At 43.1% G+C, this 25,853-nt stretch overlaps 1 protein-coding gene across 1 annotated transcript; it reads left to right on the top strand.

Annotated features, from left to right (window-relative positions):
- The first annotated feature begins 2,656 nt into the window (after nucleotides 1-2,656).
- Nucleotides 2,657-17,186, top strand: LOC132480616 (zinc finger protein 420-like). Its single transcript, XM_060084990.1, has 4 exons — nucleotides 2,657-2,668; nucleotides 3,496-3,622; nucleotides 4,672-4,771; nucleotides 14,804-17,186. The coding sequence occupies exons 1-4, from the start codon at nucleotides 2,657-2,659 to the stop codon at nucleotides 17,184-17,186; spliced, it is 2,622 nt and encodes an 873-aa protein (XP_059940973.1).
- The last annotated feature ends 8,667 nt before the right edge of the window (nucleotides 17,187-25,853 follow it).

Below are 25,853 nucleotides of genomic sequence, written 5' to 3'. Positions count from 1 at the left end.
TGGGATGACACTTGAATTGTGAAGCAATCACTAAAGCCAATTATATTTTTAAAATTTACTCGGTTGATTTTTTTTTTTTTTTTGACATGTCCCTCTTCTTTCTTGCCAGTCAGGATCTGAATGGGATCTTTTCTATTGTTCTTAACCAATCACACTGAAACTCACAAAAGTGACTCTAATGCTTCAGGCTACAAGTACTGGAGAGCAGTAACATCAATTTTCCAGCTACGCATGTACTCATTTATGTCTGAATGGCTCTGTCGAATGATGTGCCGCTTACCTCAGTTGTGGACTGAAGAGGAACACACAACCTAAAAGTTTCTTGTTTTATTCAGGGATCTTACTCAGGACTATAGCTCTGGAGACAACCTTTCAGATCGCTCTGAGGAACTGCTCCATAGAGGTAAGGGAGAATCCAGGATATAGAGGAGTTTTTTTTTTTTTTTTTTTTTCTGGAAAAAACAGGTAGTCGAACATTAAGGGACTGTTGGTAATCACAAAGAACAGACAACTCAAGTTAATGGTTTCATTGCTTTTCTGTGTATGAGAAGATGCAAGAATCTGGCTTCCTTGAAACTGGTCCTTAGATATGCATCTTAACTATCAAGGGGTCATTGTCCAAATTACAGAATGCTTCCTGCCTTTCTCCATCCTGATTTCCCCTCAGGGCACATCTTTGGGGAACGGCTGCAGTGGGGGCTGGCTTGATCCTTTTAGAAGTGGAATGGGGGGGGCAACATTCTCTGCCCACACAGTAATAGAATTTGGAAACGTCTAAAATAATAGACTTGTCCTCTGAGAGCAGGCTGAACTTCAAGGAGTCTAAAACAACGTCTCTTTACGCCTTTCACAAGGAGCAAAGCCCCTCCCTCTGGGTAGGAGCACCATTTCTCCCGCATTCCTCCGGGTACGTCCCAGCCAACGTTCTGGCGGTAAGAACGGAGAACACCCTGCCCTGAGGTCTCCAGAGCTCTGAGAACGATATTACCCGGAAGAGCCTAGGCACAGAGACACCAGGCATGAACCAATGAAGGATCAGGATGAGGGCTTTCCCCGAGTGAGCATGCGTCAGGGGCGGGACATCCGGCATCCTGTCCTGGCGATCATTTTTGCTTGTGGGGGGTCCGGCGGAGCAGGGAACGGTGCTCGGATACCGTTGTCCTCTGTCGGGGCTGGTTGTCCTCACGGAGTAGTGAGGGAGGAAGGGGACACCGCCTAGCCAGCCAAGTCGCGCTCATTTTGGCGTCTCTCCCGTTGGCTCGCTGGTCGGGAACGGGAAGGTCCGAGAGGAGGCTGTGTCCCCGCTGCACAGAGGCGTGTCAGGTTCGGCGATGCAGCCCGGGGTGCCGCGCGCCAGACCCGGGATAAGGACCGCCGCTCCCGGCCCTCTGAGACCACAGAATCCGATGGCGGCGGCGCTGAGGGACCCGCCTCAGGTAAACGCTTGTCCTCCGGGCCCTCACCGCCCTCACCCCACCAGACACTGAAGCCCCCAGTGCGGGGCGCCTGCTCACTTGCCCTCAGTCTCGGCCGCGGTGTCCAGGACGGTGAGGCGGTCGTGGGTGGAGTTCTGTTTCTGACAGACAGTATGTGGTCGCGTGTAGAAGAGGGTTACAGGCGAAGAAGAGGACACACGGAAAGGTCGGAGGTCGGGACCGGGGTACAGCAACTCTGTCCTTTCTGTTGGAAGCAAGATGCAGTGGGGCCAGAGCCAAGCCTGCAGTGTTGCTGCTTGAGAAGTTGGCGATCTGTCATACAAGTAATATGAGGTTTGAATCGCAGGTGGGAGGTGATCTTCCCCAGATCAAAAGAGGCTACAACTAGTTGCAGACAAGAGATCAGACTATGGGAGTAAGGGGGGAGGCAGGAAACACAGGAAGGTTAATTGCAATAGCCTAGGTGAGTGTTGATGGACCAGAGTGACTGTCTTGGATATGCGAGAAGTGGTTGAATTCTGGATCAATTTTTTGAGAAGGGACAAAGCAAATTGTGGGTGTTGCTGGTGCCAAGAGAAAAGAAGTAGTGAGGGATGACCCTAGGGGTGTTGGTCCTAGTAGACGAAGGGAAGGAAGACCCATGAACTGGATGGGGACGTCAGCAGCAGGTTAATTTTTCTTGGGAATGTTATACGTTTGTTTGGGCTCTATTAAGAGTCTGAGATGTTTCAGAGAAGAGTGAGTAGTGGGCAGTGGGCAGGCAGGTCTGGAAAACTGGGGAAGGCGTTCAGGAATGGAAACTTTCAAAAGTGATGGCCATTGTGTGGACCAGGGTGGAGCTGTGGATCACATTTAGGAGGAGATGCAGGTTATAGTGGCCACAGTATTAGTAGGTCAGAAAGACTGGTGTGTGCTGAGGAGTGGTTCCCTGGCTCAGGGCCTGGTTGGTTTGCTGGGCATTGCAGACCCGAGTGAGGTGGAGAAGTGGCGGTGGGAACGGTATGGGAGAGAGGTTGATCTGGCGGGAGGCCGAGGCTTCCATGGGACGAGTGGACAAGTGAAGGCTGAGGAGACTTAGGAGTCGTTGAGACAAGAAGGCAGTGAGACTGGGTCTGTTGCTTATTTAGTATTACTGCTGTGTGGCTTCTCCAGAATTTTGTGGTGAGCTTTGACGGGGTCTGGGACGTTTGAGGCTTGCCAGTGGATCTGGTCTGCGGCAAATGTCGTCATTTGTGGGTCACTGTGCCTGGCAGGGAGGTTTTTAGGACTGGGTTTGTTTGTTTGTTTGTTTGTTTGTTTCAGAGGTTGAGTGGAGAGAGAGAGAAGTGTTGTGGCTGCTGAAAGGGCAGAACTGGCAGTAAGAAAGTTGACGAGAGTTGAAGGAATATGAAATTCACCGTGGTTCTGGGTGGCTAATACTGAACCAAGGATTAGAGGCAGTTGGGGAGATCTTGTAAGCAGCGTTTGTGGCTTACTCCGGTGTTGGATCCATCAGAGGACCGGGGTTGTACCAAATCTTGTCTGAATTTCTTAGCCCTCTCTGGATGCCAAGCGCCAAATGTGTGGGTGTGTTCAGGGAGAATTCTGTGGTGTGGTGCAGGGATGCGGCAGTGCTGTGGAAGCGCAACTGTAGGGTCAATTGTGAGAGAAATGTCATCTACAGAATCGTGTGCACGTGGAGAGGAAGTGTGAGCTGATGGCCCCCAGGCCCTGGTGCTGAGGCTTTACTGGTGAAGCATGAGCTGACATTTGGCTGTGTCTGGATTCCCACAATTTGGGAGACTCCAGGGGAATTGCTTGGCTGGAGGGATGGAACATGGCAGGTCAAGCCCAGAGCTTAGATGGCATCTATGTGCCCCCCTACCTGTTATTGCTGAGGACTGAACAAAGTGATTAATGGGCTGTGAGGAGACAGAGGACATCAATTGCACCAGGGCCTGGCGTCCTCTCCGAGGTGGGGAGCTCTGGTGGAGGATGACTGGAATAGATACATGAGGAGATGGATTGTGGGTTCTCAGAGGGAGAATGTTCAAGCTTTCATCTCTCCCCTTTATGACAGGGTGGTGTGACCTTTCCGGATGTTGCTGTGCGCTTCTCCTGGGGGGAGTGGAGGCTTCTTGATGAGGCTCAGAGACGCCTGTACCTCAGTGTGATGCTGGACAGCTATGCACTTATATCCTCGCTGGGTAAGATGCTCCCCCTCCCCAGTGATCTGGGCTAGGCTCTGTATCCTGCCTCACCCTCACGCCCCCTTTCGGAAGGACGTGTTCTGTCCACCCATGTGGTGTAGGGACAGCTTGCTTCCGCGGTATTCTGTGTAGTTGTGGTGGTAGGTAGAAGGCTGGGGTATTTGCACTGTCATCTTCTCTCCTGCAGCCCCAGTCCTTGCTATTCTGTAAATTTATTGACTGATTTATTCAGTTTTGGCTGCGTTGGGTCTTCGTTGCTTCATGTGGGCTTTCTCTAGTTGCGGCGAGCGGGGGTACTCTTTGTTGTGGTGCTCAGGTTTCTCATTGTGGTGGCTTCTCTTCTTGCGGAGCATGGGCTAGATCTAGGCACGTGGGCTTCAGTAGCTGTGGCACACGGGCTTAGTTGCTCCACGGGATGTGGGATCTTCCCGGACCAGGGCTCGAACCCGTGTCCCCTGCATTGGCAGGTGGATTCTTAACCACTGCACCACCAGGGTAGTCAGGCTTTTGGGATCTTAGTTCCCTGACCTGGGATTGAACCTGGGCCCTCGGAAGTGAGTGAGTGCACGGAGGCCTAAACACTGGACTGCCAGGGAATTCCCTTATGGCCATTTTAACAATACTAATTCTTCCAATCCATGAATATTGGATGTATTTTCATTTGTTTCCATCTCTAATTTCCTTTATTAGTGTTTTATAATTTTCATTGTACACATTTTTCTGCTCCTAGGTTAATTTTCTTCCTAAGTATTTATTGGTCTTGATGCTATTACTGTGATTGCTTTCTTCGTTTCTTTCGAGATAGTCCATTGTTATCGTGCTGAAATGCGATTCGAGATAGTCCATTGTTATTGTGCTGAAATGCGAGTGATTTTTGTATGTTGATTTTGTATCCTGCAGCTTTCTGATTTTGCTTATTCATTCTAACAGTTTGGTGGGAGACTCTTTAAGGTCTTCTATACATAAGGTCATGTCATCTGCAGAGAAGACTTTGCTTTTCAGATTTAAATGTCTGTTATTTCTTTTTGTTGCCTAATTCTGTGTAGACTTTAGTACCCTGTGGAATAAAAGTGATGAGAAAGTGACCGTCCTTGTCTTGTTCCTGATTACAGAGAACAAGCTTTTAGCTTCTACCATGAATATGAAGTAGGCTGTGAGTTGTCATATTATATGGAGTATATCATGGTGAAGTCCGTTCCTTCTGTACCGAATTTGTTGAGAGTTTATATCATGAAAAGATCATATGATTTTTATACTCCACTTGCTAGGGTGGTGGGGTATTGCATACGTTGATTTGTGTACCTTGAGACATCCTTGCATCCCAAGGGTAAATCAGACTTAATCAGGGTATATTATCTTTTTCTTGTGCTGTTGAATTTGGTTTGGTAGTATTTTATTGAGGATTTCTGCTTATGTGCTCATCATGAATATTGGTCTGCATTTTTCTTGTAGTGTCCTTGGGTAGCAGACTAATGCTGTCTTCATAAAATGAGTTCAGAAGTTGTTGATCCTATTCAATTTTGGAAGTTTGTGGAGGATTGATGCTAGTTCTTTTTAAATGTTTTCTAGAATTCCCCAGTGAATGTATCTAGTCCTGGGATTTTCATCCCATTCATTTCTTTTTTTTTTTTTTTTTTTTTCCATACCATCACTGGACCAACAGGGAATTCCCTCATGATTCAGTCTTAGTTGTTTGTTCATAGGACTGTATTCATTTCTTCTAGGTTATGCAGTTTGTTGGCATTTAACTCATCATAGTAGTCTCTAATGATCGTTTGCATTTCTGTGTTATCAGTTGTAATGTGTTTTTAATTTCTGATTTTTTTTGCAAAATTAATTTTATTATTTTTTTCATCTTTATTGGAGTATAATTGCTTTACAATGGTGTGTTTCTGCTTTATAACAAAGTGAGTCAGCTATACAAATACATATATCCCCATATCTACTCCCTCATTCATCTCCCTCCCACCATCCCTATCCCACCCCTCTAGCTGGTCACAAAGTACTGAGCTGATCTCCCTGTGCTATGTGGCTGCTTCCCACTAGCTATCTATTTTACATTTGATAGTGTATATATGTCCGTGCCATTCTCTCACTTCGTCCCAGCTTACCCCTTCCCACTCCCTGTGTCCTCAAGTCCATTCTCTACATCTGTGTCTTTATTCCTGTCCTGCCCCTGGGTTCTTCAGAATCTTTTTTTTTTATTCCACATATATGTGTTAGCAAACGGTATTTGTTTTTCTCTTTCTGACTTACTTTACTCTCTATGAGAGACTCTAGGTGCATCCACCTCACTACAAACAACTCAATTTCGTTTCTTTTTATGGCTGAGTAATATTCCATTGTATATATGTGCCACATCTTCTTTATCCATTCATCTGTCGATGGATACTGAGGTTGCTTCCATGTCCTGGCTATTGTAAATAGAGCTGCAATGAACATTGTGATACATGACCCTTTTTGAATTATGGTTTTCTCAAGGTATATGCCCAATAGTGGGATTGCTGGGTCGTATGGTAGCTCTATTTTTAGTATTTTAAGGAGGCTCCATACTGTTCTCCATAATGGCTGTATCAATTTACTTTCCCACCAACAGTGCAAAAGGTTTCCCTTTTCTCCACACCCTCTCCAGCATTTATTGTTTGTAGATGTTTTGATGATGGCCATTCTGACTGGTGTGAGGTGATACCTCATCGTAGTTGTTTGTTTGTTTGTTTGTTTGTTTGTTTATGGCTCCATTGGGTCTTTGTTGCTGCATGCGGGCTTTCTCTAGTTGCGGCGAGCAGGGGCTACTCTTCGTTGTGGTGCGCGGGCTTCTCATTGCGGTGGCTTCTCTTGTTGTGGAGCATGGTCTCTAGGTGCGCGGGCTTCAATAGTTGTGGCACACAGGCTTAGTTGCTCAGCAGCATGTGGGATCTTCCCAGACCAGGGGTCGAACCCACATCCCCTGCATTGGCAGGCGGATTCTTAACCACTGCGCCACCAGGGAAGACCTCTCATTGTAGTTTTGATTTGCATTTCTCTAATGATTAGTGATGTTGAGCATCCTTTCTTGTGTTTGTTGTCAGTCTGTATATCGTCTTTGGAGAAATGTCTGTTTAGATCTTCTGCCCATTTTTGGATTGGGTTGTTTGTTTTTTGATATTGAGCTGCATGAGCTGCTTGTCAATTTTGGAGATTAATCCTTTGTCAGTTGCTTCGTTTACAAATATTTTCTCCCATTCTGAGGGTTGTCTTTTTGTCTTGTTTATGTTTTCCTTTGCTGTGCAAAAGCTTTTAAGTTTCATTAAGTCCCATTTGTTTATTTTGTTTTTATTTCCATTTCTCTAGGAGGTGGGTCAAAAAGGATCTTGCTATGATTTATGTCATAGAATGTTCTGCCTATGTTTTCCTCTAAGAGTTTTATAGTATCTGGCCTTACGTTTAGAACTTTAATCCATTTTGAGTTTATTTTTGTGTATGGTGTTAGGGAGTGTTCTAATTTCATTCTTTTACATGTAGCTGTCCAGTTTTCCCAGCACCACTTATTGAAGAGGCTGTCTTTTCTACATTGTATATTCTTGCCTCCTTTATCAAAAATAAGGTGACCATATGGACGTGCGTTTATCTCTGGGCTTTCTTTCCTGTTCCATTGATCTGTATTTCTGCTTTTGTGCCAGTACCATACTGTCTTGATTACTGTAGCTTTATAGTATAGTCTGAAGTCAGGGAACCTGATGCCTCCAGCTCCATTTTTCTTTCTCAATATTGCTTTGGCTATTCGGGGTCTTTTGTGTTTCCATACAAATTGTGAAATTTTTTGTTCTAGTTCTGTGAAAAATCCATTGGTAGTTTGACAGGGATTGCACTGAATCTGTAGATTGCTTTGGGTAGTATAGTCATTTTCACAATGTTGATTCTTCCAATCCAAGAACATGGTATATCTCTCCATCTTTTTGTATCATCTTTAATTTCTTTCATCAGTGTCTTATAGTTTTCTGCATACAAGTCTTTTATTGTCTCCTTAGGTAGGTTTATTCCTAGGTATTTTATTCTTTTTGTTGCAGTGGTAACTGGGAGTGCTTCCTTAATTTCTCTTTCAGATTTTTCATCATTAGTGTATAGGAATGCAAGAGATTTCTGTGCATTAATTTTGTATCCTGCTACTCTACCAAATTCATTGATTAGCTCTATAGTTTTCTGGTAGCATCTTTAGGATTCTCTATGTATAATATCATGTCATCTGCAAACAGTAACAGCTTTACTTCTTCTTTTCCAATGTGGATTCCTTTTATTTCTTTTTCTTCTCTAACTGCTGTGGCTAGGACTTCCAAAACTATGTTGAATAATAGTGGCGAGAGTGGACATCCTTTTCTTGTTCCTGATCTTAGAGGAAATGCTTTCAGGTTTTCACCATTGAGAATGATGTTTGCTGTGGGTTTGTCGTATATGGCCTTTATTATGTTGAGGTAGGTTCCCTCTATGCCCACTTTCTGGAGAGTTTTTAATCATAAATGGGTGTTGGTATTTTTTAGTCTTTTCTCTTTTTTCTTTGTGTACCTAATGGCTTGGCAATTATTTATCTTTTCAAAAATGAACTCCTTGTATTCTTTATCTTCTCTTTTTTTCTAGTTTCTGGTTTCATTTATTGCTGCTCTGATATTTCTTATTTCCTTTCTTCAGGTAATGTTGGGTGTAATTTGTTCTTTCTTTAGTTCCTTGAGAAATAAAGTTGTTTGAGGCCTTTCTTTTCTAAATGTGAGCATTTATTGCTCTAAATTTTTCACTTTAAAAAGTATATATATCTTGAGACATTTTATTTGTTTATTTATGTTTTTGGCTGTGCTGCATGGCTTGCTTTCAAAATTTTCTGTTTGTGATTGCTTTTTTTTTAGGTGTATAGCAAAGTGATTTGGTTATAGATCTATATGTATATATCTATATATATTTTTTCAATTCTTTTCTATTATAGTTGATTACAAGGTATTGAATATGGTTCCCTGTACTATACAGTAAATCCTTGTTTATTTTATATATGGTAGTGTCCATCTGTTAATCCCATACTCCTGATTTATCCCTCCCCCACTTCCCCCTTTGGTAACCATAAGTTTTGTCTCTAAGTCTGTGTCTGTCTTGTATGTAAAGTTCATTTGTACTATTTTTTTAGATTCCACATGTAAGTGATACCACATAATACTTGTTTTTTTCTCTGGTTTACCTGACTTAGTATGATAATCTCTAGGTTCATCCATGTTCCTGCAAATGGCATTATTTCATTAATTTTTAATGACTGAATAATATGTAATTGCCTTTTTTTTTTTTTTTCCTGCACTGCAAGGCTTGTGGGATCTTAGTTCCCTGACCAGGGACTGAACCCAGGCCCAAGCAGTGAAAGTGCTGAGTCCTAACCACTGGACCACCAGGGAATTCTCTGTAATTGCTTTTTTTTTTTTAACATTTATTTATTTATTTGGTCGTGCTGGGTCTTAGTTGCAGCAGGCGGGCTCCTTAGTTGTGGCTCACTGCATTCTGAGTTGCGGCCCATGGGCTCCTTAGTTGTGGCATGTGAACTCTTGGTTGAAGCGTGCATGTAGGATCTAGTTCCCTGACCAGAAATTGAATCTGGGCCCCCTGCATTGGGAGCGCGGAGTGTTAACCACTGTGCCACCAGAGAAGTCCCTGTAGTTGCTTTTTGACAGTTTTTTTATGTGCTTCAGTGAAGTTCCCTTTGATCGAACCTGTGAGCATCAGGACATCTACTCTTCTTCCTGGATTTAGAAAGTTTTCAACCATTGTTTCTTTAAATGTGCTTACTACCACTTTCTGTCTTATCTTTCAAGGGCTCTGAAAATACAAATAATGTTTTGCTTTATATTTCATAATCTGCATAGGCTTTCTTTACTTCATTCTTTTTCTTTTTTCTCCCCCTCACTGGATAATTGAAACACCTGTTTTCATGTTCCTATATTTTTACTTTTGCTTGATAAAATTGGCTGTTGATACTCTCTCCATTGTGCTTTGTTGTTTGTTTCATTGTATTCTTCAGCGCCAAAATTTCTGTGGGCTCATTTGTTTGTTTGTTTTAAATGGGAGAGTGTCATCATTTTATTACACTTAATGCCCAACAAATGAAAATAATTTTTATCAACAGGCTTCATGCCCAATAGATGAAAGTAATTTTACCAATTCAGAATTTTTGCAAGTACATGAAATTTCCATTTTATTGTGCGGTTTTCTATTAAACTAGTCAAAGCATTTCCTACATGTCTTCCAGTATAGCTCTTTTGGAATGACTTTCATCAGTCCTAACATGTGAGTGTACCAAGGATCTTGAATCTAAACAAACTTTCAAATGACTAACTTTTAGGTAAGCAAGAAATAAAGTCATCAGATTATTGGGACTACTTTTTCTCAACAGGTATTTGTTGAAATGCCTCTTCTAATACAGCAATTTTATGTTTGAACATTCAGAACACTAAGGTAGAACAAAAGTACAATAAAAGAAACTTCTGCAGCTTAAGCCTATTGTCATAATTCTTTGACAAAAGCAAAACATCTTTCCTGCAATTTAAATGGGTCTTCATACTTTTGTTCTCTTCATCTGTGTCTCTATTTCTGCCTTGCAGACCTGTTCATCTGTACCATTTTTCTAGATTCCACATATATGAGTTAATATATATTTGTATGGTCACAAAGGGAGGAAAGTGTGTGTGGGGGGTGGTGGGATGAATTGGGAGATTGAGATTTACATATATACACTAATATGTATAAAATAGATTAATAAGAACCTGCTGTATAAAATTTTTTTTAAAAGTGTCTTCAGTATTTCCGTCTAGTTCCCATCTAGTCGAAAAATAGATGCCTAAGGCATATACTTCATACGTATACCATTTTGGTTCTGGTTGCTTTCGTTATTCTTGAAGATTTTAATACCCATACAAGTCCAAAGGTGTAAGAACACATAAATTGTTCTGGTAATGGGTAAGAACAGACTGTTAAAGCACAAGGTGGTTGTGCTATTTCATTGCTGTAGGAAGTTTTCTTTCAGAGACCGAATAGAATTGTCCTGCTGAAAAACCAGTGCAATAAGAACAGTCAGTGTAGAGACAGTCTTCTTTCCCACATATTAGTTGACACCCTACTGGTATTAAGAGGATTTATTTGTTGTGTGTCTGTATGTATATGTATGTGTGTGGTCATATATATAATGATCTGGTATTGCTCCATTTCTTCTTATTCTGATGTGTCTTCTTAGCTGCCTGTGGTATCACATTAAGAATCCCATCAGTGGGTACAGATGAACCTATTTGCAGGGCAGGAATAGAGAGGTAGACGTAGAGAATGGACATGTGGACACTGGGGGGAAGGGAAGGGTGGGACGAATTGGGAGGTTAGGATTGACATATATACGCTACGTGCATAAAATAGATAACTAGTGGGAACATGCTATAAAACACAGGAAGCTCAGCTCAGGGCTCTATGATGACCTAGATGGGTGACATGGGGGGGTAAGAGGGAGGGTATATAGGTATACATATAGCTGATTCACTTTATTGTACAGCAGAAACTAATACAACATTGTAAAGCAATTATACTCCAATAAAAAAAAAGTAAAAAAAAATCCCATCAATGATTTGATACGCATTTCCCACGTATTCATTTATCAATTCATCTGTTGATTCTTCACATCTGAGTGTCTTTTCGGAGAGTGGGCATGCTAGAAACTCCAGTATCATTAGTTGAAAGTGTGGGGTGATTTCTCCATCCTGTTGTTCCTCTCAGCCAACGTTCATGAGCCCAGTGGGTGCTGGTACCTATAGGCAACTGGATAAAGGTGCACCTGTCCCCTGCAGCTCTTAGGTGTGGCAGCCAGGGACTGTCCCTCAGTGCACCCTCGGCCAGCCAGTTTTGTTCTTTTTCATTTCTGTCTCTTTGTTGAGCAACTTGTTTTCTTTGTGTATTGTTTACCTTACTTTGTCGAATTGTCTATCTGTGTTTTGTTGCTTCAGTGAACTTTGTTCAAACAATAATTTTGAATTCTTTGACCGTTTGTAGATCTCCATTTCCTTGGGTGTGGTTTCTGATAAATTATGGTATTTCTGTATTGGTTTCCATGTTTCATTGATTTTTTTGTGTGTTTCCTCTAGCCTTGCATTTATGTCTGCTGATTTGATGGTGTAGTCATTTTTTCCCTTCGCATTACAGTGTTGGTGGGGAAAGACCTCCACTGGTGGTGGGTGCAAGGTTGGGCTGTGGTCATTCTGGCTCCGGGGAAGGCCCAGCTGTGTTGGTCTCTGTGCAGCTTCTTCACCTGAAGTCAGTGTCAGCAAAGATATCAGGAGTCCTCAATCAACCAGGCTGAGGGTGTCCAAATTTGGTGGAGAAGGCTGCTGAGGAATTCCTGATCTCTTTTTCTCCTATGGAGTACTTTGTGGGCAAGGGGGTCCCTCTTGATGCCCAGTCAGCTCTTGGGCACCCTATTGGTTGTAGTGGCACTGGTGTCTAATATGTGGGTACCTGTTGAGCATCCACAGAACTGGGATGTTGTGTACAGGCACTTGTGGAGTGACAGTGGTTCTGGGGTCTGGGTCATTGGGTAGCCTTCAGCAGCCTTGGCTTTGGGTTTTTAAAATTATTATTATTTTTTTATTTATTATTTTTGGCTGCCTTGGGTCTTCGTTGCTGCGGGTGGGCTTTCTCTAGTTGCGGTGAGCGGGGGCTACTCTTCGTTGCAGTGGGCAGGCTTCTCATTGTGGTGGCTTCTCTTGTTGTGGAGCATGGGCTCTAGGTGCGCAGGCTTCAGTAGTTGTGGTACGTGGGCTCCATAGTTGTGGCTTGTGGGCTCTAGAGCGCAAGCTCTGTAGTTGTGGCGCATGGGCTTAGTTGCTCCATGGCATGTGGGATCTTCCTGGATCAGAGCTTGAACCCGTGTCTCCTGCGTTGGTAGGCAGATTCTTAACCACTGTGCCACCAGGGAAGCCCTTGGCTTTGGTTTGTGATGTGTGGCTATGCAGGGAGCAGCCATGGAGTCTGTGTCTGGCTGCACATGTAGACAGTGGCTGTGGGTCTGTGGAGCTGGCTTGTCTATAGTGAAGTTGTCTCCAGTGCCTGAGACACTGGAGTACAGGGTATAGCTGTGGAGTCAGGGTCTGGAATGCCGACACACACAGCAGGTGCAGCACCTCTGGTTCCAGGACATGTACAGGGCTGGAGTGTGCGGCAGCTCTGATCCTGGATTGGCCCAGCAGGTCCAACTGAGGGGCGGCCCAGTAGCTTCAGACTCACCAGGGCATCCACTGTGGCTATGGTTGTTGGATAGCTCAGTGGCGAAAGCTCCAGTGTCCACCGTAGAGCAGGCAACTGGGGTCTTCTGCAGCGCAGGCCACTTGGGACTTCAGTGGCACCCAACCTGTGGCTGATAGAGGTAGCCCAGTGATAGCCCGGCCTCCATTTCCTAGTCATCTCCAGATGTCTCTGCTAAGACAGTCTCTCCAGCGATCCTTTCTGTGTGCATACTCCTTTTTTTATGCTCCACTCTGTTGTAGTGGGTTCTTAATTGGACTCTTGAGCCTTCCAGGGCTAATTCATTTCCTTCATGGACAGCTTTTTAATTGGTGGTGAAGGGGAGGTATCTCCTATTCTACTGTTTTGTTGACATCACTCACCTTGTGCTCTTTCCTGGGTCTGCTGTGTGCTGGGTTGCTCTGGGACAGTGCTGGCCGTTCACTTGTCCTTTTTCCTTCAGTGCTTGGTCCCAGGTAGTTGCACAGTTAGGGCTTAGGGCAAAGTAAGGTAAAGGACTCTTAGAAGAGTCCTTTGTGAATCATGGGATGGACATGGCTCTAGCCATGACAAGGTGGGCTCAGAGTGGGCCTGGTTCTGGTGAATTTCAGCTGGGGAGAGTGTGACATAAGGGCCGTGTTAAGAATATACCAGGAACCCAGGGACTTCCCTGGTGGTGCAGTGGTTAAAAATCCGCCTGTCAATGCAGGGGACACAGGTTTCAGCCCTGGTCCAGGAAGATCGCACATGCTATGGAGTAGCTAAGCCTGTGCACCACAACTACTGAAGCACATGTGCCTAGAGCCCATGCTCTAGAGAAGCCTCCGTAATGAGAAGTCTGCGCACCGCAACGAAGAGCAGCCCCCACTCACCGCAACTAGAGAAAAAGCCTGTGTGCAGCAATGAAGACCCAACGCAGCCAAGTATATATATATATAAAATCTTTAAAAAAAATACTATACCAGGAACCTGTCCTTGTTCAACGAGAATTTTGGTGCCATTGCCAGTGTCCACACCACATTTCTACCTTTATGCCTCCACTTTTGACCCTTTGCCAACCTGTCAGTTCAACTACTTTGTCATTTCTATTGTGATTTCCAGCCCAGTGATAATCTCTACCTCTCTGGACTCCACATCTCACCCATTTCTCTCGCCACCCTTTCTCTATTACTATCTAACCTTGCCTTTCATATGTTCTGCTGTGAGGTGTGAACATATGCTTAAATTGACCTCGAAAAGCACATAATCTGTTGTGATTGTGTTTTCACGGCCTTGATCACACCCTTCTACTGTGCTTCACATCAGCAGTAGAAAAGGTCCTGCAGGAAGCTGTGGTCAGAGAAACAAGCACTAGACCCTGCTTCTCTTCCTTATGTCACACCCTATTTTTGTATCCTTCCCCTGTTGAGGTCTCTACCATTTTCATATTGTAAGGACCCAGGAATGCACAGCAGCTGCTGCTTAAACTGATTTCCAACTCCCTAGTCTTGAAAAGTATCCCACTTGTTTGAAAAGTTTCATTCTTAGATGAGACATCTGCACATTTGTGGTGAGTTAGCCCCCTCTCTATGGAGTCAACGTGTACTTCACGAGTGTTTCTTTACATTCAGGTTGCTGCTGTGGAGCAGAAAGTGAGGAGACACCCTGTGAAGAAACTGTTCCTGTAGGAGTATCACAGGCTGGGTCTCCTAAGGCAGCTCCATTTTCCCAGAAGACACACCCCTGTGAGATGTGTGGTCCAGTCTTGAGAGACATATTCCAGTTGGCCGAGCATCAGGGAACACAACACAGCCATAAACTGTTGAGATGTGGGGCATGTGCAACAAAATTTTATATGCCTTTGAATAGCATTGTACACAGGGCTTCATTTTTCAGGAGCCACAGATTCCAAGTGTCACAGAAGCCTCTTACTTCTAGGAAAATCCCAGCCAGTGTGGGACATCTGCAGCAACAGACCACTCATACTGTGGAGAAGCCAAGCAAAATCACCCAGTGTGAGTCAACTTCACAAGGCAGGAAAAATCATCACACCTGGGGAGAATGCAAGAAAGCCCTCAGCCCCAAACACACACTTGTTCAGGACCGGTGTGTCTATACTGAAAGACAGTGTTTTGTGTGCAGTGAGTGTGGGAAAACATTCAGGTACAAATCCGCATTTGTTATGCACCTGAGAGTCCACACTAGAGAAAGGCTTCATGTGTTTAGCAGAAGTGACAAATCCTTTAGACAAAGCTTAACCATCAGTCAACATCAAAAAATTTATACTGGTTCAGGACAGGACAAGTGCAGCAAATGTGGGAAATCCTTAACTCGCAAGTGTGTCCTCATTTATCCCCAGAGATTGCACAGTGGAGAAAACAGTTCTGTGTGCAGTGACTGTGCAAAGTCTGTTTCCCATAGCTCTGTGTTCATTCAACATAAGAGAGTATTTTCTGGAGAAAGGTTTTATAAGTGTAGTGACTGTGTGAAATCGTTTACCTGTAGGTCTGCCCTCATTTATCATCAGAGATCGCACACAGGAGAAAGGCCTTATGAGTGCAGTGAATGTGGGAAGTCCTTTACCACTAACAGCACCCTCCTTTGTCATCAGAGATCTCACACAGGAGAAAGGCGTTATAAATGCAGTGAATGTGGGAAGTCTTATACCTCTAGCAATGCTTTACAATATCATCGGAGAGTTCATTCTGGAGAAGGGCCTTATGAGTGCAGTGAATGTGGGAAATGTTTTATGTCTAGGTCTGCATTCATTTGTCATCATAGATATCACACAGGAGAAAAGCCTTATGAGTGCAGTGAATGTGAGAAATCTTTTGTCTCTAGGTCTTCCCTCAGATATCATCAGAAATCTCACACAGGAGAAAGACCTTATGAGTGCAATGAATGTGGGAAATCTTTTGTCACTAACTCTAACTTCCATTACCATCAAAGAATTCATACTGGAGAAAGGCCTTATAAGTGCAGTGAATGTGGGAAAACTTTTACCACTAGGTCTAACCTCCGTTATCATCAAAGTACTCACACTGGAGAAAGGCCTTATGATTGCAGTGAATGTGGGAAATCTTTTATTACTCCTGCTGTTCTTCGTTACCATCAGAAAATTCATTCTAGTGAATGGCCTTATACGTGCAGTGAATGTGGGAAATCTTTTACCTCTAAATCCAACTTTTGTTATCATCAGGGGGTTCATTCTGGAGAAAGGCCTTGTAAAAGGTGCAGCGAATGCGGGAAATCCTTTACCAGTATCAGTTCCCTCCGTTATCATCAGAGAATTCATTCTGGAGAGAGGCCTCATGAGTGCAGTGACTGTGAGAAATCTTTTATGTCTAGGTCTGCCCTCAGATATCATCAGATATTACACACAGGAGAAAGGCCTTATAAGTGCAGTGAATGTGGGAAGGCTTTTAAAACTAGCTCCAACCTCCGTTATCATCAGAGAGTTCACACAGGAGAAAGGCCTTATGAGTGCAGTGAATGTGGGAAATCCTTTACTTCTATCAATGATCTGTGTAATCATTATAGATTTCATTCTGGAGAAAAACCTTATAAGTGTAGCAAATGTGGGAAATCCTTTATCCTTAGGAATAGCTTCATTCAACACCAGAGAGTTCACACAGGAGAAAGTCTTTATGGATGTAGTGAGTGTGGGAAATCTTTTCAGAGTAAGTGTAAGCTTATTGAACACGAGAGTATTCACACGGGAGAAAGGCCTTACAAATGCACGGGATGTGGGAAATCTTTTACCACTAATTACCTCCTCTGTGTACATCTGAGAAATCACACTGGAGAGAAGCCTTATGAGAGCAGTGAATGTGGGAAATCTTATACCACTAGCTCCACCCTTCGTTATCATAGTAGAATTCATACTGGAGAAATGCCTTACAAATGCACCAAATGTGGGAAATCTTTTACCACTAATTACCTCCTCTGTGTACATCTGAGAAGTCACACTGGAGAGAAGCCTTATGAGTGCAGTGAATGTGGGAGATCCTTTACTAGCAACTCTGGCCTTCATTATCATCAGAGTACTCACACTGGAGAAAGGCCTTATGAGTGCAGTGACTGTGGGAAATCATTTGTCCAAAGAAGTCTCCTCATTGTACACCAGAGAGCTCACACTGGAGAAAGGCCTTATAAGTGCACTGAATGTGGTAAATCTTTTACTCGTAGCGCCACCCTCTATTATCATCAGAGAGTTCACAGTGGAGAAAGACCTTTTAAGTGCAGAGAATGCGGGAAATCTTTTATTACCACGTCCAAACTGCATTGTCATGAGAGAGGTCACACTGGAGAAAGGCCTTAAGAGTACGCTAAATGTGGGAAATCTTTTATGAGCAAATCCTTCTGATGATTGGAGAGTTTACACGAGAGGAAGGCATAGCTGTACAGGGAATGTGCAATGTCCTTGTTCAGTGTCGGGTACTGGAGAAAACTGAGAGGCCAGTGGTCTGAAGTGAATCTCACCTCAAGTGCTTCTGAGGGCATGTATTTTTTTCCCTTAGTCAAATTAGAGATTATAGGGTATTGAGGCACTGTTGGAGGGCGTGTATTCCCCAAGTCTACAGAGAACTATATTTCCCAATGTCCACAATTCTTTGAGCTAATGTTGCTATTTGTAAGACCATTAGGTCCAGGGGAAACCATAATTGGTACAGAAACTCTGGTTTAATAGGGAGTGGAGGACATTGCAGCCAACTAGATGGAATGTGCCTCTTCTAAAATTGATCCAGATTCTGTGACATTGACTGTGCAGGATCAGTTTATACACTGATTCTAGTGAATTTCACTTCAAGGCCCTTACTGCAGAGGCAGGAAAGAAAGAAAAGGGGATGTAGCTCTTGTGATCTAGGCAGCACGCCTGTTGACTCAGGTAGAAATGTACTTCATTTCTCTCCATATTTGCTACCACTGAGGGAAGACGGATCCCCAGAGGGCACAAGGAGAGAGTTGGTGGATTCAGTATACGGTGGCCCAACCTGTTTTCCAAAAAGAGTGAGACATGCAGATTTTTTCATCTTGAGACAATTTTTAAATCTATATAAAAGTATAATTTACATGTACTAAACTGCATATGTTTGAAGTATTACAAGTTAATAAGTTTTCGCCTAGGTATGAACCTCGAAACCATCACGAGAGGTCTGATACTGCCCATATTTACCTCATGGCCTATTAGTATCTCTCCTTGCCCTTCCCACCTCTCCAGGTAATCCCTAAGGTACTTTCCCTTATAATAGACACCTTTGCATTTTTTTGAATTTATCTGATTGGAATCATAAACTGTTTACTGGGTTTTTCTTCTGAGTTCCTTTGTTTCATAATTATTTGAGATCCATCAGTGATATAAACGAATAGCTCATCTCTTTATTTTTTGATGAGTAGAATTCTTATCTGGATGTACCACTGTTAGTTTACCCATTCATCTTTTTATGGGCATTTAGGTTATTTCTAGGTTTTCACTCTTGAAAATAAAGCTGCTACAAACATTTGCGTCAGTTCTTTATGTGGATTATGTTTCTTTTATCTTTTATTGATAACTCAGTGCAGTGTCTGAATCACTGGGTAGATGAACGTGTAACTCCTGATGAAACTAAGAAACTGGTCTAAAATGACTTCCCATTTTCATTCCCATCAAAACTGTAGGAGAGGGCTTCCCTGGTGGCGCAGTGGTTAAGAATCCGCCTGCCAATGCAGGGGACACGGGTTTGAGCCCTGGTCCGGGAAGATCCCACATGCCACGGAGCAACTAAGCCCGTGAGCCACAACTACTGAGCCTGCGCTCTAGAGCCCACAAGCTGCAACTACTGAGCCCACACACCACAAATACTGAGCCTGTGCTCTAGAGCCCACGAGCCGCAACTACTGAGCCCATGAGCCACAACTACTGAGTCTACGAGCCACAAGTACTGAAGCCCACGCACCTAGAGCCCGTGCTCTGCAACAAGAGAAGCCACCACAATGAAAAGCCCGCGCACTGCAGCGAAGAGTAGCCCCCGCTCACCACAACTAGAGAAAAGCCAGCATACAGCAACGAAGACCCAACACAGACAAAAATAAATAAATTTATTTAAAAAAAAAAACTGTAGGAGAGTTCCAGTTTCTCAACATCCATGCCCATTGTTCATGTCAGCCCTTTTAATAAGTGAGTACTGCTATCTCAGGGAGGTTTTAATTGGTTTTAACTGCATTTCCCTAGAGATTTTTTTTTTTTTTTTTGCAGTACGCGGGCCTCTCACTGTTGTGGCCTCTGCCATTGTGGAGCACAGGCTCCGGACGTGCAGGCCCAGCGGCCATGGCTCATGGGCCCAGCTGCTCCGTGACATGTGGGATCCTCCCGGACTGGGGCACGAACCCGTGTCCCCTGCAGCAGCAGGCGGACTCTCAACCACTGTGCCACCAGCGCAGCCCAAGATTTGTGATTTTGAGCATTTTCTTTAATGCTGTATATCTTCTTATTTATTTATTTATTTTTGGCTGCGTGGGTCTTCGTTGCTGTGCGCAGGATTTCTCTAGATGTGGCAAGCAAGGGCTACTCTTCGTTGTGGTGCACGGGTGTCTCATTGTGTTGGCTTCTCTTGTTGCAGAGCGTGGGCTCTAGGCATGTGGGCTTCAGTAGTTGTGGCCCGCAGGCTCTAGAGCACAGGCTCAGTAGTTGTGGCACACGGGCTTAGCTGCTCCGTGGCATGTGGGATCTTCCCAGACCAGGGATCGAACTGGTGTCCCCTGCACTGGCAGGTGGATTCTTAACCACTGCGCCACCAGGGGAGTCCCTGTATATCTTCTTTTGTACAATTCCTGATCATATCATTTGCCTAATTTTTTTAAAATGAATTATCCCTGTTTCCATCACTTAAGTCCAGGCATTGTGTAAAACAATAAATCTAGCCCTGCTTTGTAGCTTTTGCCAATTTCCAAGGTATAAATTCTCCCACTGTGAAAGTGGGATGTGCTCAGAGAAGGAGCTGAAAAATTCTACTTGGGCCCCCTGGGTGTTTGGTGGAAAACTAAACTTAGCATCCGGTTCATTATAAGGAGTTTTCACTCTCTGAACACTCTCTTCAAAGTTCTTTTCATCTTTCCCTCTCTGTAATTATTGACTGATGGTCTCCAGTAGATATTTACCCTCCATGGAGTTCACCACCACTTGGGGCTGCTTTTCCAGACATCCCAATTGGTTGGTGGGGTCACTGTGGTCTCTCCATCCCTGGTGAGGCTTCTCAGAAGGACTGGTGCCCAGGAACACCAGGTGGAAGGTTCTCCCAGTGACCATGGGGGAAGGTTCCCAAGGGAACCTGGTGAGGCCTTTTCCTCAGGCCCACATGCTCCATGCCACCGGCCATGTTTGATCTGAAGTGGCATTTCAGGACAGCGGGGAAGGGGTGAGCCAGGTACGGTGCAGCGTGGGGGTGGCAGGAGGGCAGTGGTGGCCTGGGGACCCAGGGGACACCTAAAGGTGTTGGTGTCTGCCAAGGAGATTTAGGAAGGACCCTAAAGTTTCCATTGCTTATCTCTAAGGCGATGCCCTGCCCAGAGTTCTGGATCCCTCTTGCCGTTGGAGGTCCCTGAGCAATGCAGGACAATGTGGGCAGGATGCAGGCTTGTTGACCTGCTGGCAACTCCCCACCTTCTGCCCCAGCTGCCTGGTGTAAAGGCCCGGGATGTCCTCAGTGAAGTGGAAAAATCAAGGCTCCACCTCTTAGGCAAGAATCAGAGATTAAGTCTTTTTTAAAATAATAAATTGATTTAATTTATTTTTGGCTGCATTGGGTCTTCATTGCTGCGTGCGAGCTTTCTCTAGTTGTGGCGAATGGGGGCTACTCTTGCTTGTGGTGCACAGGCTTTTCACTGCGGTGGCTTCTCTTGTGGAGCATGGGTTCTAGGTGTGCAGGCTTCAGTAGTTGTGGCATGTGGGCTGTAGAGTGCAGGCTCAGTAGTTGTGGCGCACAGGCTTTGTTGCTCCGCAGCATGTGGGGTCTTCCTGTACAAGGGCTCGAACCCGTCCCCTGCATTGGCAGGCAGGTTCTTAAGCACTGCACCACCAGGGAAGCCCAGAGATTAAGTCTTTGGAGCAAAGTAGCGACTCAATCTCAGTAGCAATTAGGTTGTCCAAGATACTTTGTTAAGGGAGAAATTAATGTCAGACAAGGAAGCACAGATCCAGGAACCTTAGTACTAAGCAGGATAAATGCCAAAAAACGACATGTAGACATCATTTTGAAATTACAAGATAACAAACATTTAAAAAATCCTGAAAGACGCCAGAGGGGGAAAATACTCATTGAGGAATGAAGTATTGAGGAATGAAGTTAAGAATTATATCTAATATCTCTTCAGAAACCATGCAAGCAAGGAGAGGTGTGAAATATTTAAAGTGCTGAGCTGAAAAATAAGTCAACCTTGAATTCTGTACCATCAAAATTATCCTTCAATAATGCATGGAAAACAAAGCCTTTCAAAGACAAAAACTGAGGGAATTTGTTCCCAGTAAACCTACTGTCTTAGTCCATTTGGGATACTCTAACAAAAAACCACAGACTGGGCTTCCCTGGTGGCGCAGTGGTTGAGAGTCTGCCTGCCGATGCAGGGGACACAGGTTCGTGCCCCGGTCCGGGAAGATCCCACATGCTGCGGAGCGGCTGGGCCCGTGAGCCATGGCCGCTGAGCCTACGCGTCCGGAGCCTGTGCTCCGCAATGGGAGAGGCCACAACAGTGAGAGGCCCGCATACTGCAAAAAAAAAAAAAAAAACCCACAGACTTGTTAGTTTATAAAAAAATAAACATCTTTTTTCTCATAGGTTTGGTGCCTGTGGAGTACAGTACTAGATCAAGGTTCCATCATGGTCGAGTTCCCTGGTGGGAACCCTCTTCCTGGTTCATAGCAGGTGCTTTCTTGCTGTGTCCTCATGTGATAGAAAGAGCTAAGGGTCTCTCTGGAGCGTCTTTTATAAAGGGACTAATTCCACCCATGAGGGCTCTATCACCTTATGACTGAAGCATCTCTCAAAGGCCCCACCTCCTAATACTAGCATCTTTGGGGGTTATTCTTTCAACAGAGATTTTGGAGGGACAACACAAACATTCAGACCATAGCACCTGCCTTGCAAGAAATGTTTAAAAAATTTTAGAGATGAGAAAAATGATATAGGTCAAAAAGTCCAATCTACATAAAGAAGAGCATTGAAGAAATAATAAATGAAGGAAAAATAAAAAAATATTATTGTTCTTAATTGATCTAACAGATAACAATTTGAAGTAGTAATACCAACAACATATTCTATTATGTATGCTTATCTGTATGCATGTCTTGTGTGTGTGCTTATGCTTTTATATAAGTGAAATGAATGACATCAATAATACAAGGGATTAGATGGAAGAATTGGGATTATTTTATTATTATGAGGTACACTTCTTGAAGTGGAAAAAGCGTTACTTGAAAGTGGACTTGGATTAGTTGTCGATGTTTACTGAAAACTCTATAGCAACAGCTAAAAATATAACTAATATGCTAACAAGATAAAATGGAATCATAAAACAGTGAAAACCACATAAAGCAGGTAAAGAGTGTGAGACAAAAATTGAAACAGAGCAAGGGCAACAAACACAAATTAGTAACAGGTGTGGTATATATTAATCCAACTCTATTAGTAATCACTTTGAACAGCAAAAGACCAATTACAAGAGATTTTCAGAGTAGGTAGAAAACCAAGATCCTACTATATGTTGTCTATGGAAACTGTCTTAAGCTTCTAAGTTTGTAATAATTTGTTGCAGGGGCAATAGAAAATGAATAGAGGGGGAATTCCTGGTCAGGGTTAGGACTGGTCCAGTGGTTAGGACTCTGCACTTCCACTGCTGGGGGCCCAGGTTCAATTCCTTGTCAGGGAACTAAGATCCACAAGCCCCATGGCATGGCCAGGAAAAAAAAAAAAAAAGAAAAGGAATAGGGGGCAGAAATGCAAAGAAATAAGGTAATTGAGAAAGTCAAAGTTAACGAACCAAGTCAGAGAATGCTCACTTTGAAGGATCTGACTGTGTCATATGGTGGGGTCATGTCAGTGTGGTAAATAAAATGCTTTATTTACTGTGGCTTCATTGCTTAACAGTGTCCATCAGCTATTTGTCATCAGACAAAAGAATAATGACATATTAATGTTTCATCATAAAATTATTCATTTATGACTGGGTTAGAAATGACCTTATGACTACTGGGGGCAAAAGTTAGTTGGTGAGCTACTTAGATAACTGGAAATCATTCAAGTCTCTGTCATTTACTGAAACATACCCTTGACGCTATTGTAAAGATTCTGTGAATGGAGGTATGGGAAGGACACAGTCTCATTAGAGATTATTGCATGAACTTAATCACAATAAATATTTACAGAGTGTACTTAATTTTAGAAATATGCAATCATACTCCCAGTATAGTATGAGGGATGGGAATTAAGCTTTTAAATCCCACCATTGGCATAGAGACAGCTATATATCAATGGAACAGAATATAGAGCCCAGAAATAAACATATGTGCACATATGGTGAATTTGCTTACACCAAAGGTGTCAAGAATATACAATGAGGACTGGATTGTCTATTCAATAAATGGTGTTGGGGAACAGAGAGAGATGCAAAAGAGCGAAACTGTAACCCTATCTTACACCATACACAAAAATCAACTCAAAATGGACAAAAAATTTGAACACATCACATGGAACTATAAAACTTCCAGAAGAAAACATAGGGTGAAAGCTCCTTGTCATTGATTTTTTGGGGTTTGACACCAAATGCAAAGATAATAAAAGCAAAAATAAACAAGTGGGAGTACATCAATCGAAAAAGCTTCTGCATAGCAAAGGAAACCATCAACAAAATGAAATGGGAATATACAGAATGGCAGGAAATATTTGCAAATCATACATCTGATAAGGGGTTAATATCTAAAATATATAAAGAACTCATACAACTTAATGGCCAAGTAAATAATTTAAAAATGAGCAATAGAACTGTATAGACATATTTTCCAAAGAATACATAAAAATCGGCAACAAGTACATGGAAATGTGTTCAACATTACTAAATATGCAAAGCAAGGCCATAATGAGATATCACCTCACACATGTTAGAATGGCAGTCATCAAAAAACAAGGGATAACAGTGTTAGGATGTTGAGAAATGTGAACCCTTGTCCACCGATTCTGGGAATGTAAATTAGTGCAACTACTGTGGAAAACAGTAGAGAGTTTCCTTAAAAAATTAAAAATAGAACTACCCTACTATCCAGCAATTCCACATATGGGTATAATTCTAAAGGAAATGAAAACAGGATATTGAAATGATATGTGCTCTCCCATGTTCATTACAGCATTTTTCACAATACCCAAGATATGGAGACAACCTAAGTGTCCATCAGTGGACGAATGGATAAAGAAGATGTGATATATATAGGGAGCCCATATATATATATATATGAATACTACCTATCCATGAGAAAGGAGGAGCTCTAGCCATTTGTGACAACATCAATGGAACTTTAATGCGTTGTGCTACATGAAATAAGTGAAACAGAGAAAGACAAATACTGTATAGTATCACTTTTTTTTTTTTTTTTTTTTTTTTTTTTGCTGTACGCGGGCCTCTCACTGTTGTGGCCTCTCCCGTCGCGGAGCACAGGCTCTGGACGCTCAGGCTCAGCGGCCATGGCTCACGGGCCCAGCCGCTCCACAGTATGTGGGATCTTCCCAGACTGGGGCACGAACCCGTGTCTCCTGCATCGGCAGGTGGACTCTCAACCACTGCGCCACCAGGGAAGCCCTAGTATCACTTTTATGCAGAACCTTACAAAGTCAAACTCATAGAAATAGAGAGTTACTGGGGTTAAGGAGGGCGGTAGAAGAAATAGGGAGAGGTTGTTGAAAGGGAACAAACTTTCAGGTATAAAATGAATAACGTCTGAGCATGTAATGTAAAACACGATGAGTATAGTGGATAACACTATTTTATAATAGATATTTGCTGAGAGAGTATTACTTAAATGTTTTCTCTCACACACACAAGATGAATATATGACGTGATGATGTCTTAATTAGATAGATGGGGGGAATGGTTTCAATGTATACATATGTCAAATCAGCACGATGTACACATTGGTATCATAGTTTTATATTATCACTCAGTAAATCTGATTAAAAAATAAAATAACAAAATAAAACCATAAATAAGTCAACCCACCATACATGTCTTTTCTTTCTTTCTTTCTTTTTAATCTTTTGGCCGTGCAGCATGTGGGAGGATCTCAGTTGCCAGTCCCGGGATTGAATCCGCACCCCCTGGACTGGAAGTGCGGAGTTTTAACCACTAGACCGCCAGGGAAGTCCCCAGACATGTCTTTCTTGATCAAACTAACAAATATCAAATCTATTTGATACTTCCTACTTTTTTTTTTTTTTTGGTACGCGGGCCTCTCACTGCTGTGGCCTCTCCTGTTGCGGAGCACAGGCTCCGGATGCGCAGGCTCAGCGGCCATGGCTCACGGGCCCAGCCGCTCCGTGGCATGTGGGATCCTCTCGGACCGGGGCACGAACCCGTGTCCCCTGCATTGGCAGGCGGACTCTCAACCACTGCGCCACCAGGGAAGCCCGATACTTCCTACTTTTAAATTATCTGACAGATTTGTAGGAAGACCCTGATTTGTAGAATATGAATTATTCACTGAAATGAGGAATCCAAACTTATTCCGAATCTTTCAGAGATTTGTATTCCCCAACTCATTTTATGGTACTAGAATAGCATTCTCATAAAACTTATTAAATTTAGCTGCACTTCCAGAGTGTAGAACAAGTTAAAAGCATCTCAGTAATTCAAGAATGGTTTAGTATTAGAAAACACATTAATAGCATTCAATATACTAATGAATTATAAAACGTTTATCTTAATAAATGTAGAAAAAAATAGATCCATTCACATTAGAAAACAACACCAC

The sequence above is a fragment of the Mesoplodon densirostris genome, chromosome 19 (assembly GCF_025265405.1).
Source record: "Mesoplodon densirostris isolate mMesDen1 chromosome 19, mMesDen1 primary haplotype, whole genome shotgun sequence".
NCBI lineage: Eukaryota > Metazoa > Chordata > Mammalia > Artiodactyla > Ziphiidae > Mesoplodon > Mesoplodon densirostris.
This window is presented reverse-complemented; position numbering and strand designations above follow the sequence as displayed.

Coding starts and splice junctions, on each gene's coding strand:
- LOC132480616 (XM_060084990.1), top strand. Junction 3,623..4,671: donor TGCACTTATATCCTCGCTGG/GTAAGATGCTCC, acceptor AATTCTGTGTAG/ACTTTAGTACCCTGTGGAAT. Junction 4,772..14,803: donor GCTTCTACCATGAATATGAA/GTAGGCTGTGAG, acceptor TCTTACTTCTAG/GAAAATCCCAGCCAGTGTGG.